The sequence below is a fragment of the Fundulus heteroclitus genome, unplaced genomic scaffold (genome assembly GCF_011125445.2).
Source record: "Fundulus heteroclitus isolate FHET01 unplaced genomic scaffold, MU-UCD_Fhet_4.1 scaffold_164, whole genome shotgun sequence".
In the NCBI taxonomy this organism is placed as follows: Eukaryota; Metazoa; Chordata; class Actinopteri; order Cyprinodontiformes; family Fundulidae; genus Fundulus; species Fundulus heteroclitus.
In genome coordinates, this window is record NW_023396576.1 from 320,387 (window position 1) to 334,542 (window position 14,156).

General features: G+C 39.6%; 1 protein-coding gene across 1 annotated transcript in view; it reads right to left on the bottom strand.

Annotated features, from left to right (window-relative positions):
- Positions 1 to 1,411: 1,411 nt before the first annotated feature.
- LOC105937602 (PRKC, apoptosis, WT1, regulator) overlaps positions 1,412 to 14,156 on the bottom strand; it is an 81,874-nt gene continuing 69,129 nt past the window's right edge. Inside the window, 3 exon segments of the mRNA XM_012878991.3 lie at positions 1,412 to 2,547; positions 5,300 to 5,404; positions 9,832 to 9,949. Coding sequence (XP_012734445.2) covers positions 2,461 to 2,547; positions 5,300 to 5,404; positions 9,832 to 9,949 — 310 coding nt within the window. The 3' untranslated portion in view covers positions 1,412 to 2,460.

Genomic DNA, 14,156 nt, shown 5'->3' on the forward strand with positions numbered 1-14,156 from the left:
ATAGGGATTACGCAGAGAGCCTCCAGCACTTTCCAGCACCGAAAGAGACCATTATCTGGAAATTTAGAGAACATTAGTCTGATGCAGATTCTTCCCTCCTCGCTCTGTCACTAGGTGGGGGAATTAATGCGCTTTAGTTGCATAATAACCGAGACATAATTTATGTCTCGGATGCAGTCAGGTTAGGGATTGACGTGCCCAATCCTCATCAGCAGAGAACCAAGAGGAGGAACTAACCCCCTCCGCATTCACCAGCTCTACCGTCACATTGCATTACCGACTCAGCAGCACAGTATCATCACATCGAATTAGCGTTAATGAACACAAGCGAGTCATCTGAGGAGAGAGATAATCAAACTTTTATTAAATGACTTAATCTTCTGTACATGCGTTAAGTAATGGGAAGAGAAATGGATCTGTGATGTTGGTCTGTGTGGGGCTGATCTTTAACCCCAAAATGTCTGAATATATCACCGATTTAAGATCACCTGCTGCAGCGAGGAGCTCCCTGAATTAAAATGATCTAAACAACAAAAGGTGCCTTGACAACATCATTCATACCCTTTTCATATTATTTCATTGGTTTTTCATGTTATTGACCATCATAGAGTAGCACTTGATTGAGAAGAAGAACATGGTTAAGTGGATTTCTAACAAAAAGCTGAAAAGTGCGGCATGCAGATGCATTCCGTCCCATAATTTCCAGCCCAGTCGGCTCACAGCATGACCAGGCTGGATATTACACCCCTCTGAGTGGGACAACAACCCCAAACACACAACCAGGAGGAGATGTGACGGGTCTAGATCAAAGCATGTTCATGCACAAGAATGGCCTAGTCAAAGTCCAGACAAATTAACGATCTGTGGGAAGGCTTTAGAATTGGTGTTTGACAGATGCTCCTCCTCAATCTCACCTTCATCAATTTAGGAGACAAAAAATAAATATCTGTAGATGTGACCCACCTTGCGTTACTTTCATCCCACTTCACTCAGTCTCGTGAAATCCGAACAAAAAAAGATTGATGTTTGGGGCTGTGATGTAACAAAATGGTTATGAATGTTTTTGCAAGACACTGAAGGCCCAATCTGTTACCTCAGTGAAAAAAAGCAGATTAAAGTTTCACTCGGCCATCATAAGGAGTGGTTCACCTCAGACGCACCTGAAAAACTCTCTGTAGCAACATGTTATCATCCCTAAAGCCTTTTGACACTGACAAGAAGAATATATGCTAATAAGATGCATAAAGTAAAGAACTCATACACCTTTAATCGTCTTTGTCACAATTGGACATATTTACAACTTGAAAGATTTATAGATGCTCCCGCTGGATGTAAATGTACCAAGAGCTTATGAGAGATTGGAATAACTAGAAGGCAATTTATTCAATAAAGCACCAGGCTTTGACAAGTAAAAAAAAAAAAAAAAAAAAAAAAAGTCTCATGCACTTCAAGGCACTAAGCCCACTTTGGCTGCTGATACGGTTGCAGTGATAAAGTTTAATTTGGTCCAAATGCTGGAGATCTTTATTAAAGTTGGCTTGCACAACTCAAGGTTGTTTGCACATGGTGAAAGTTTTAGTCACTAAACAGATATTTTTTGTGCTTAGTTGTTGCAGCACATACATTCAAATTTTTTTTTCAGGCATTAACAGAAATCTAGAAAATGAACAATCTAAACAGGTTATTTACAACACATTTACATTAAATATGTATAAGATGTCAGACCACCGCCACCACTCAATTCATGACAATTGGGGGAAAAAAAATATTTTTAAGTCTGTGAGTCTCTAAGGAATCTGGGTAAATTTGCCCCTTTTTCTCGTTTCGTACCCAGGTGTGCCGTTTCACTTCTTCCTCTGTCCATTTTAAACACAAATCATTGTGCATCACTTTATACTTCCTTGAAATTATTTTTCAGGATAAATAATCATTGAACCATCTCATACATTTTTCAAATGAAGTTATTATTCTGAAAAGTCCTCTACTTGATCCTAACTCCTTTTATTTTGGTTAAGCCACAAAGATCTGTTATTAAATATTACAGATCGTGACCCCTATGATCAAACCAGAACAACTACGCATCCTCTTGCTGGCACTTTTTGTGGATTACAGTCACAGAACCATGATTCCTAACAAAGGACAAGGAGTAGATTGTGGAAAATTACTTTAAACTCTATTATGTTGTCAAACTGTGTAGAAAACTTCTCCCTGGTAGTTACTGATAGACGAAGTCCCTATGAAACATCCAATTGGCTCCATTTAATACTTGAAAAAGTTGGGTACAAAACATCCCTAAAATGAAAGAAAAAGAACGGAAAATGGGGCAAATGACCAGCATCCGACTAGAATGACGGCAAGCTAAAGTAATCTACTCCAAATGAAACAGATAGAAGGCTACGCTGCAGGATTTGACCTCCAGCAGGACGTCGGTGCTCGGTGTCCGGGCCGCTCGCAGCAGCTCTACCTCGTCAGCTGTCCCACCACCTTCAGCAGAGTCTTGTTCTCCTGTTTGAGCTGCTCGTTCTCATCCTCAATCTCATCCAGGTCCTGCGGAGAGGGAATAGTGCACCTGTGTTTGTAGCTCGTGCAACAGGAACATTCAACACCCCCGCCTGTTTGTGCCTCTGAGTGGGCCGGTTTAGGTTGTGCGCCATCAGTCTGAAAGTTAAGAGTTTTCCTCGCTGAAAAGTGAGTCTGTCTTGATGGCAGCAAATTAGCCATTAACAGCGTCAATTAGTTGCAAACGACGGCGGCTCCAAGTTGCTACAGATTTCTCTCATCAAGCTCACACTTGTCATTAATTCTCGCCTCCATCACCGCTTATGATTGTGTTGTTGTTGAAAATGAGCTGAACAACATTGGGAGGAAATTAAAGAGTCATCCTAAGGAGGCACGTGTTGGAGTCTGATGAAAAACGTTTCATCTTTATTCTGGGAGGCTTTTTTCTTACAAGGACAAACTTCCCAACCCAGATTTGTTATTTTATTTTGTAGGTGAAAGCTTAATGCACAACTTTAAGCAAATGTCGTGTCCCCTTTGTGACTTTGTGAGTTATACTAGTCATCACCATTTCTTCAGATTGACAGAAGGTCTTTCTAAGTTTTTCTTTCAGCTTTGGCTGCTTTTTTAATTAATTTTCTGGTCCGCCGGTGTCATTCAGGCAGCAGCAGTTCATCTAAAATAATGCAGCCAGAGTCCTGAAAACAAGAGATGGGCAAAGACTATTGGGCAGGCCTGAATATAATAATTATTGAAACTCACCACAAAACCTTACTTTGCTTGCTTTATAATAACATAGCAATTTTTTTATTGTCTGGTTTAATTTTATTGCTATTATTTTAGTCTCCCTTTACATTAACAGTCTCCTAATTGGAATCTGTCTCTTCTAGAGACTCATCCCCCACCAGAAAAAGAAAATAAATTCAAGAATGCATCATATTATTTTAAATCAAATAATTTAATCCAATTCTTTTCAGATGTTTTAGTATGAACTATATAATTTTGATTTTGCTTCTGATCTAAGAGAAATGTGGCCCACTGTGCACAACCTACTGAAACAACAGCAAGTTATTAATAATTGAAGGAGCCAGATATGGACCTCAGTAGTTGTTAAATGCCAGAATACTAATGGTAGTGGGAATATTGTTTTTTAGGAAAGTTTTTCCTTTGAAGCTCAAGATGTTTCTCATTAGACATTTGATTTAATCGGGATCAATGACACACCTTTTTGAAGCTATGTGAACTCAAGAGATAGAGGAGTTCTCTCTCGAAAGCTTATCGGGAACGAGATACGAAGCCACAATCTGAGCATTATCAGGCTTTTACCCACCCAAATAAACTTCTACGCTGTCTGAGGGTTCAATCTTCCTCTGCAGAGATGCCAACTGGATCAGCCGTTATCTCCAGCCTGACATGCGGCCCCTGCAGCCGCCTCGCTCGCTGATATTTCTCATGCTTCCCTTCTGCATCCTTTTCTAAAGCTCTACTGTTATAACAGGATGTGTGTCCCTGTGATGCTATCAGAGTAATGTCTCCTGCAATATTGCACCCTTTGTGTTTACAGATGGGTCGCGTGGCATTCGTCATAGCAACAAAAGTGGACAGATAATAACCAGGAGCCATTCATTCAACTCGCTGCCAAAAATGTGCACATCCCTGACCGCCATGTTTGATCTGTTTAGATTTCCATTGGCTCCACAGAAAACAAAGATTTATTTCCTCTGAAGAGTTTAGATATGACGATCTTTTCTGATGTCGGCCATATTTGCTCCTAGGGAAGCCAAAATACAGGTTTCCTTTCAGCCCGTCCTTTGGATCAAGTAAACGCTGGGATCGTTGATTTTGTTGATCTTTAGAAAGAGTGTCCTTGTTGCAAAATGCTGTTTATAAGTGGTATAAATATTTAAATATTTAACTGATATCAAAAGGCCATTGAAGACTTCTTTTCTGATAAACTGTGTAAAAAAAAGCCACTGAAAAGGTGGACCGTTGGGTCAAGCAAGGATTATTTATATATTATTTGGATCAGGTTTGAAAGAGCCCCAATAAATTTAAAAGATATGACTAAAAACATCCTCATCATAGCTATTTATTCAACGTGACACACTTGAGTGTGACCTTTTGGAGCACCTGTGAGAAACATATCTAAGAAAAATATCTGGCAGATTATGAATTAATTTAACAATAAAGGAACTGCATCCCGCTGGCTGCGGTGAACTTCATAAGCCCTTTTTTAGAGGAGGGGTCCAGCTGTGAAATAACATCTTTCCTCTAAAACGTTGGCTGATTGTAATCTTTGTCTTCCCACCAGTCTGACAATACCTCGCTGATTGGGAAGTAGGTACGGTTGTAATTTCATGATCTTTTTGTTTGGCTTTTGGCTGAACTTTTATTGAATTTAAAATAGCAAGGCACGGATAAAACTGAACTTCACTTGGAAAGTTTTTAATCACACTTTTAAAGTAACGCTTTAGGGTTACTCAATCTCACAGGTAATGTTCAGAAACGTATGAAATGAGCTGCTGCAGAACATGAACCCTGAGCTGTTTTTGACTTATGCAATGTTTGAAACAGAGATCTTCTTAAAAATCAAGTATTTCTGTTTGAACAACCTAGGCATGTGAATAAAGACTAAAAATTTTGTTCTGCCCATGAAACCCTCAGAGCGCTTATACCCAACTTCAGTAAAATGCTAAATGATTTTAGGCTGCCCACACTTTGCAAGGACAAAGAAATGCTCAAAATATCAGACGACAGAGCAAATTAGAATAATAATGAGGATGACAGACGCTGCACTTACCAGGTTCAGCAATTCGATTTCCTCTTTCTGCTTCTCAATGAGTTCGTCTTTGTCCTGCAGGGCCTTCAGCAACCTGGATTGCTCCTGGAGCACAATGGCCAGCTCCTAAAGAAACGCATGATTGTATTTAGGTTCAGGAAGAATCACTAAACACAGGAAGCTCTGCAATTAGTAAGCCTACTTACACATAAAAGATGTGATTCAAAAATACATAAAAAGAGCATTAATGCTTAAAAGGAACAGCATAACAGTTATACAGAGAATTATCTTAGATTTTGGGTCTAGCTATTTTTTATTACCAGACCATTATTTGAGCCATTCAAGGTTTCTACACATTTTCCAAAGTTTAAAATCCCTAATTTTTCCAGGTTCAAATTACCATGATTCCTAGCTCCTTTCAGCCAGTTCCTGAAACAAAATGCATAAGTTAACTTTGATTTTATGGTACTTGTTTCTAGAGCGGGCTGGCTTTTGATAAGTAACATGCTAAGACTGGAAAGTCACACGAACAAAAGGTGAACGGATGGAAAGATGGGGGGAGGGACAAATGGATGGATGATTATGATGATGGCCAAATGATGAAAAAAAAACAGATGCATGGACATTCGGATGGACAATTAACAGCTCATGGCTGGATGGAGAGATTAAAGGCTGGATGGATTCTCAAGCAAATGTTTAGAAAGATGGATGGATGGATGGATGGATGGATGGATGGATGGATGGAAATTGACTAAAGATGCATACACAGACTGATGTATGGACAAATATGGACCAATGGATGGACGAACAATCAAGCAGATGAATGGACAGAAAACGGATGCAGGTCGAAAAATGATGCATGAATGAATGGACTTGCAGAGAGACATAAAAATGGATGGATGTAGAAGGACTGGTTGGATGGACTGACAGATAATGGACAGATGGATAGATGGACACAAAGATGGCTATAATGGCTGCTATATTATTGAATGGATAGATAAACATTTTAAAGAATTAGAAAGGATGTGAAGTCTGGAAATATGTTTTCCTCCATGGTATTTTTTCAGATAATGTCCTAATTAAATTCCAAATGTTACCAGAATATGCAGGATTCCTGGCCATCTGACAGAGGTCCAAAATCCTCTAAGTTTTTACAAAGGAGTCTAGAAGTAAAACTGCAAACTTTTTTAATAAGGAAGGTTCAGCTGAGAAACATTAAAAGGATACAGTAAGTCTCCCTTCACCTGTTCTGTCTTTTATTACGATAACAAAAGCAACAAACCCAACCTTTAATAGAAAGTTTATATGCTGTATTTATTTAGCTGAATGGTTTTGGAACATTTTATTTAAAACCTTAGATCATTTGAAAAGAATAACATCCTATGAATGCATTTTCCAATTTCACAGCTTCCCTCAGTTCCTCAGAATATCTGAACAAAACGCTTATATTTCCTTTTGTAGAGCAAATTGTTCCTAAAAGTCTGTCCTAAAACCCACCTACCGCTACAGCTTACAAAAAAACAATCTTTTTATACAATAAGACTGCGGGATAGAGGCTCTGAACACATTAGATTAACATTTCCAAACTGTTCTTGTAGTACGTCAATGGCGCTCAAACCCTTTTTTTCCACACTACTTTCTCTGTTGCAGCTGCAGATATGAAATCGTCTCCATAGTAATTAGTTGTTGAGGCGCAGAAAACAGTAAAACATAATGAAGAGGCTGTATATATGTGCATTTTCAAACGAAAATCTTTTCATCCTTTCTTTTAAAAGAACATAACTACGTCTTTGAACTCCCACATAGACACCTGAGGACAATATTCTTGTGTTCCTTTTATGCCAATGCACAAATGCGAGCAATATTCTATTCAAGGTTCAATTTGTTTGATGTGACATGCCTCGTGGGTATTTGTTTTTGTCTGCGACATCCGACCATAAACCTCTGCCTTCTTTGTGTGGGAGGTTTCTGTCTTGTCTGAAAACTCCCACACAAAGAGCACCATCATCAAAGCTCAGCGTGGTGCATAAAAGTGAACGAAATGACTTGCACCAAAAATAAAAGGAGAGTAAAACACTGTTTGCGCAGCACTTTTAGTCATTTGACCCTGAGAAACATCTCGCGCTGAGGTCAGGGAGGTCACCGCAGTACGTACTTTAAAACCTTTTTTTTTTTTTTCCAAAGCCACTCGTGTGACATTTGATTCAGAGTGGAGTTTTTCACATTGGAAGCAGGGAGAGGTTGAGTGTGTGATAGTGGCCGTGTAGAAGGAAAAGACGTATCTGCACTGTTAAAGGTCATCTCTTCCAACAACGTGGAGGATTCCTGCCACAGTTTTCAAACAGAAAGTCAAAAATCCAAAAACTGTACAAAGAACTTAATACGGAAAATTATCTGAATGGAGCTCTTTTTATTGAGGCATTAGGTTTAACAATCCAGTGTTACTTATAAAGCAGGGAAACATTGAAATTATCTCATTTTGATTTGAAATATCAACTACAAGCTACGGCGAGATTAGGGGTGAGATACAGAGTCTTTGTAAAATCTCTTGTTGGGATTTGCTCTCGATTGTTACTCTTTGTGTTTTTACCCGGGTGTAACTAAGATTCTGTTAAAGTAGAGGTTTGTAGAGAAAAGGGCAGTGACTGTAGCTGATACACTGAGATAAGGTCCTCCATACCGAGCCTCAACATTGTTAAAGACTTCACTGTGTAGTTGGGTGTCTTTCAATACATAACACTTCAGATAAAGTACTTATTTTAAACTGTTTCTTTCTATTATAAAAGGATTTTTTTTCCTTTGAAAAAATAACAGAGTGAAAATGATTAGACGGGATATACCTTTGACTTTTCCTTGTTTTGTAAATAATGAACTGAAGGAATTAGGGTCTCTGGTAAGGATTTTCTCTGCCAATGACAGTTTTAGGTAGTTTGTGATGTAACTACTACAGTAAAATGGAGGAGTGTAAAATGAGCAATAACACTTACTCAAAATTAATTTTAGTATTGGGCTGCATGATTTCAGGAGAATGCTTATTTGCAACTAACCTGACAAAAGCCAGCTGTATGTTGCTCTGCCTAGCTCCACTCACATACATCTGGAACGCCATAGGAATTGCCTTTATTAAAGGCTGGGCCTTATCAAAAATTCTTGCATATGATTGGATAAGCCACTTGTCTGTCATCTTTATCAACGTGCTATTTCAACCACTCACACCGAAGCTAACCTGTGACGCTGATGATAGCGACGCAGGAAAAAAAAAAATAATGTGTTTGCGGCTCTAGTGGCACGCATTTTATTGACAGTGAGCTGACAGGAAGAGGGGGGAAGACAGGCGGCAAAGCGCCGCGGGTCGGAGTCGATCCGACCTGCATTAGGAGGACTAAAGGCCTCCTAATATGGTTCGTGCTAACAGCTAACCGCTCCGGGGCGCATCCCCCCCGGAAAACAAAACTTGCCAAATCCAGTCGGGAGAAGGGCGAAAACATCGTTTTCACCAACAAAAGCCTTCAGAGGCGTTCTCTGATGTACTTTTAATAAAACAATATTAGGTAGATTGGACAACACGGAAGAAATAGCAGCATCAATGTTAACGCTTGCTTCTTCGACGAGTCGCCATTGCTATCAAAACAGTCTCACGTCATGGTCGCGTCTCCACTACGTCACATCTATGAAACTCCAGCCCTGCGTCCTGATTGGTCAGACCATAAAATTGGTTGGAGAAATCACTTTCTACCGGCGGTGTCCCAGATGTATGTGAGTGGAGCTAGGCGGAGCAACATACAGCTGGCTTTTGTCAGGTTAATTTGCAACACCACTGCTGAAAACCATGATAACAGTATTAATAATAATAAACCTTAATTTTTTAACCACTTTTTCTTCTTTACCAATTAAAGAATGCCCTCACCGCTCTTATTTATTTTTTGCTGCAAAGCCACCATTAGGAATGGTGCCACCATGCAGCAAGCCCTTCAATTTACCCCCATCATTAAGGCAGGAGATTGTTTTCTTTTATTTCTTATATTTATCTTCATAGAAAAAGTGTGCAGCCTATGAGACCTTCACTGAATATCTGTAATTATACTGCTATTTAATGAGTTTTCACTTTTTACTAGTTAGGTGCCTTCTGTTCTGAATGCAATTGTTTTTACTGGATTTCATTTAGAGGCCTCGAAGTAAAATGGCTGAATACAAACAACAACATTTTACTTCAGTTATCCCATTGAAATACAGTGAATGTAGAAAGGCAATGATCACCTGCCTGAAGGTAAGTAAAATCACACCTTCTTGACAGGAAAAGAGGATCTCTCAAGAACAACATGGTCTGACCTTCTTACTGCAGGCAGGGAGCACAACCTGCCAACAGTCTGGCTCACCTGGAGCATCAACTGAGAGCAGATGCTCCGTTTACTCGCCCTTTTTCTGCATGCGAAATACAAATCTTTGGATGTTTTCAGGCTGATATTTCCCTTTATGAGGTTAGTCGCGTGTTGACAGGTACAACACTGCTCGTGTTTCTGTGGAGGCGAAGAACAAGAGCTCGGGGCACGTACCCTCTCCAGCTCCTCCACTCGCCTCTCCAGACTTCCACCTCCAGCCTCTCTGCTTTGACGGCTTTCTCGCTGTCTGCTGCTCCCACCAGCGTCCTCCTCCATCGCCTGTCTTGGATTGCTGTAGCAAAACAAAACCAACCATATGTAAACCTTTAATATTGGTCATTTAACTTCGTGTCCTTCATGAAGTTGTAAAAGAGTGACATTCAGGCGTCATCGTCTTCATTCAAAGTGTCCTATATTAACACAGAGGCTGTTTGAAGGTATGAATCAGAGGCACATTATTAAACTTCAATAGGATGACACATCTATCATCAAAAGAACAGGTGGGAATATCTTCTGCGCGTTTGCCCCTTCAATTAGGACTGAATTATTAACACCCCCTCTACCTTTTGTTCCTTTAATGGTAAAGAGAAAGACAAGGATTTACAACTTTGGTACAAAAAGGCTTCTGATTAAGAAACATTTGAGATATTCCGGCTTCAAATAGCCACCTGGCATTGCAGTGGTGTGTGTCGTAGTTACGCTGTAGAGAAAAAAATAGATTTGAATGTTTTTGAATGAAACGTCAGCAGGACAGGATTGTGATCGTAATTTTCCCTTTCAGCTCAGAGCACACACCAGCCATAACATTTTCGGGTCCACTTTATTCTCTTATAGGTGTTTTTAAAATAATTATTGACGGGGAAAACTCTTGAAATGCTTTCCCTGCAACCAACACAGTAAAATATCTCAATAAGTGACAGAAGCACAATATGCCAGGCTTTTAAAATTTTCTTGCCTGACAATCAAATTACTGTGGAGACTCTAGATTTCATCGTCTGTAGGGGGCTGCTGGAAAAATGTCAATACTAAAAACTGACCAGTGCTGAGGGAACTACAAAAGAACAAACATACTATTTTGAGCTATCTGCACTTTTTGCAGGAACTGCCAGATAATTAATTACCGTTTTGAGCTCTTATCTTTTTCAAACAGAAAGGTTGTATCGGAAGCCCCGACAGTTTTGGTTCCTGACGTATTTCCACCACTCAAGGCCGAAATACATCACAGTGCACATGCATGATCGGGACAGTTTGCCACATTCGGATTATCAATCGGCATAAACCGTCTCCCCTCATTCGGATTATAGTTTCATTCCAATTGAGCCTAATCCAATCACAATATTCCGATTGGCGTGTTTACATGATGTGTTTTTATTCTGATCGGCCATTTATTCCGATTATTTTTGTCAATGTAAACTTAGCTAGTGATGATGATAAATCTGAAGCCTTACTGACAGATATGGCTTACAGACAACTTTCCTAAGTACTTCTAACTCTGAGATTCAGGACGAACCTGTAAAGACACCTCTACAAAGAATCCCAGCTTTAATGTTGTTTGGTAAATGGACTGAACTTATCTAGCGCTTTTTCCAGTCATGCTGGCCACCCAAAGCGCTGTAAGATTTGAGTAAGATTCTGCACAGGATGTGTTTTATGGGGCTTTGGCCCCTTGTGCACTCTTCAATTGCAACTGGAGGCCTTCAGCTGCTTTTGATACAGTTGACCACAGAATCCAATTTTCTCATTTGAAACAGTGGGTGGGCATTGACCATTCAGCTGTAGATTGGCTTAAAACTTATTTTGGCCAAGCGTACTTTCTGTGTGTCTTGATGACCACATGTCCTCTGCTCTATCGTCAGGTGGCGTCCTGCAGGGTTCAGTTCTGGGCCCTCTCCTTTTCATGTTGTACCTTCTCCCTCTTGGCTATAGTTTTAAGAAATATGGGGTTTCTTTTCATTATGTGGATGACATACAGATTTATGTTCCGCTAAAGAAAATTGACTCCACCTCCCTTCAGTCTCCGTTTTTATGTTTGGAAGACTTGAAAGCCTAAATGGCTCTACATTTCTTATAACTAAATGAAGAAAAGTCAGAGGTGGTGATTTTTGGTAGTTCTAGAGAAGACTCCCTGGCTGATGTTAGCTCCTTGGCCCAGTACGTCACGCGTATTATTACAAATTTAGGGTAAAAATAGATGTTGAACTTAATTTGAAAACCCACATTAGAGCTGTTGTAAAATCCAGCATTTTCCACTTGAGGCAGCTTGCACAATTAAAGCCTATCCTTTCTAATCAGCATTTTGAAACAGTAATCCATGCCTTTGTAACCACTCGGCTAGATTACCGTAATGCACTCTGTAAGGCAGTCAGTGATTTGTGTATTTCCCAGCTTCAGAGGGTACACAATGCTGCTCAAGTCTCTTAACGGGTAAAAGAAAATGTGTGCACATTTGCCCCGTTTTAGCCTCTCTACATTGGCTGCCAGTATATTTTAGGATAAGTTTTAAAAGCCTTTTATTTGCTTTGAAAACTCTTAATGGCCTTGATCCGCCCTACCTGTCTGGACTGCTACATCCCTACACACCCTCCCGTTCCCTTAGATCAGCTGACCAGTTGTTACTGAGGGTGTCAAAGACCAAGCATAAGAAAAGAGAGGACCGTGTTTTTTCTGTGGAATAAGCTTCACTTGAGCATTTTAAATTCCTTCTTAAGACCTATTTCTTTCCTTGGGTTTTAACACAATCTGAGATGTTGACTTTGCTTCACTGTGTTTTATTTTCTTTAATTTTATTACAACTTTTAAATACAATTTTTTGCTTATTGCTTTATGATTGATTATTTTGTATCTTAAGATTGTGTATAGCACTTTGGTCCTGTGGGTGTTTAAAGTGCTTTATAAATAAAATTGATATGGTATGGCATATAAACGTGAATCTTAATTTGAACACCTTTAATCAATCATTGGATAAATATATGGGTAAACACAAATGGGCTCAGTTAGGATTCAGGTTTATGACTAGTAGTTAATTACATCTATCCATTATGACTCACATAAAGATACGACAAAGGTATTTTTCACCTTGTAAGTTGTTACATACCTATATTCAAATTCAAATGCAAAAAACCTTACAAAAACTTAAAAGGAAATGTCAAAAATCGGCATTTTATCGATCACAAAACAGCATGAAATAATCTGCAAGAAGCCTTTTGTCATCTCATTATTTTGTAGAAAATTCAAAAATCAAAATCTCATTAGGGCAAAACAGTCCTTTAGCTTCCAAGACTACATTGCCATTTATAATACACAGCAGGGACAATTTTGTACGGTGACATTTACAGAACCAGCGGCTCATTTTTGTTCCTTCCTACAAAGAGCCAAAGATTGCAGAAGCCACTGCTTTTGATCCAAAGGAAGTCCTTGAAGCTCTCTTCTTGGCGCCTCTATTCATCCAGACAAGGTACATTTCACTGGTCTCTTGCAGCTCTTCAAGGCAACATTTTCTTTTTCAGCTTGAGCAATTCCAAGAGCAAACATGCAAGGGTGTAAGAGCATGCTGAAAGGTATACATAAAAAAAAAAATTATCTTAACTGGACGCCTCTAAAGAGCCCTCTGTCTCCTTTCATGCATCTCTTCCTGCTGTCTCCGTTTGGCCCTCAGAAACACTCAACAAACTCAACAAGGGTTCTCCAGGATGCACAGCAGGGGCCGAAGCCGAGCCTAAACATCCATGGCCTCAAGACTAAATATCACACTGTGGCCCATTAGCACCCTGCAGAGTTAGGTCTGAGGGAGTGAGAGGCTGAGCCGATCACACGCTCCTGGGAGCCTCAGCAGGAGAGAGGGGGAAGCACAAACAGGAGGGGAAGCAGCAGCAGCCACAGGTACACCAGCGTCTTTCCACCATCTCAAGTATTGATGCAGAACAAGCCAAAACTTCACTGGAAGCCACATCACAAAGTATTAAAGCATTGGATTTGCAGCCTGCTGAGCTCTGATACCATTACTCAAAAAAAAGAAGAAACCATCTTTTAGCTCAGAGCTCAAAGGTCAACCAATGAGTCATGAAGCTCTTTAAAATGTTACAGCATTAGTCTAGCTCAACATAACCAAAAGGATGTTTTTCGCTATCAGTTTATAAACGGTGACAAAAGAACCAAATGTTATCAATCTTGCACAGGGTCGTGGGTCAGGAAGCGCAAAAAAAGATTAAGTAAACTCAAACATGATGACGCTAAGCAATTAAATACCTAAAGTTATTCAGTTGTTTTTTGTTGGGGTTTTTTTTGGGGGGGGGGGGGGGGTTCTTTTACAGTTTGTTTTTAACTTTTTTCCCCCTACATGAAATCAGTTTAAAACTACTTTGTTAATTTACTCAGGTTACGTTGGTGTGATGCTGAATTCTGCTTGCCAGTCATAAATATTTATGAGTTAACTATATAGCATTAAATCTCATTCTTTGCTTTGTAAGTTATTTTGCTTTTCAAAATAAGAGCAGTAATTT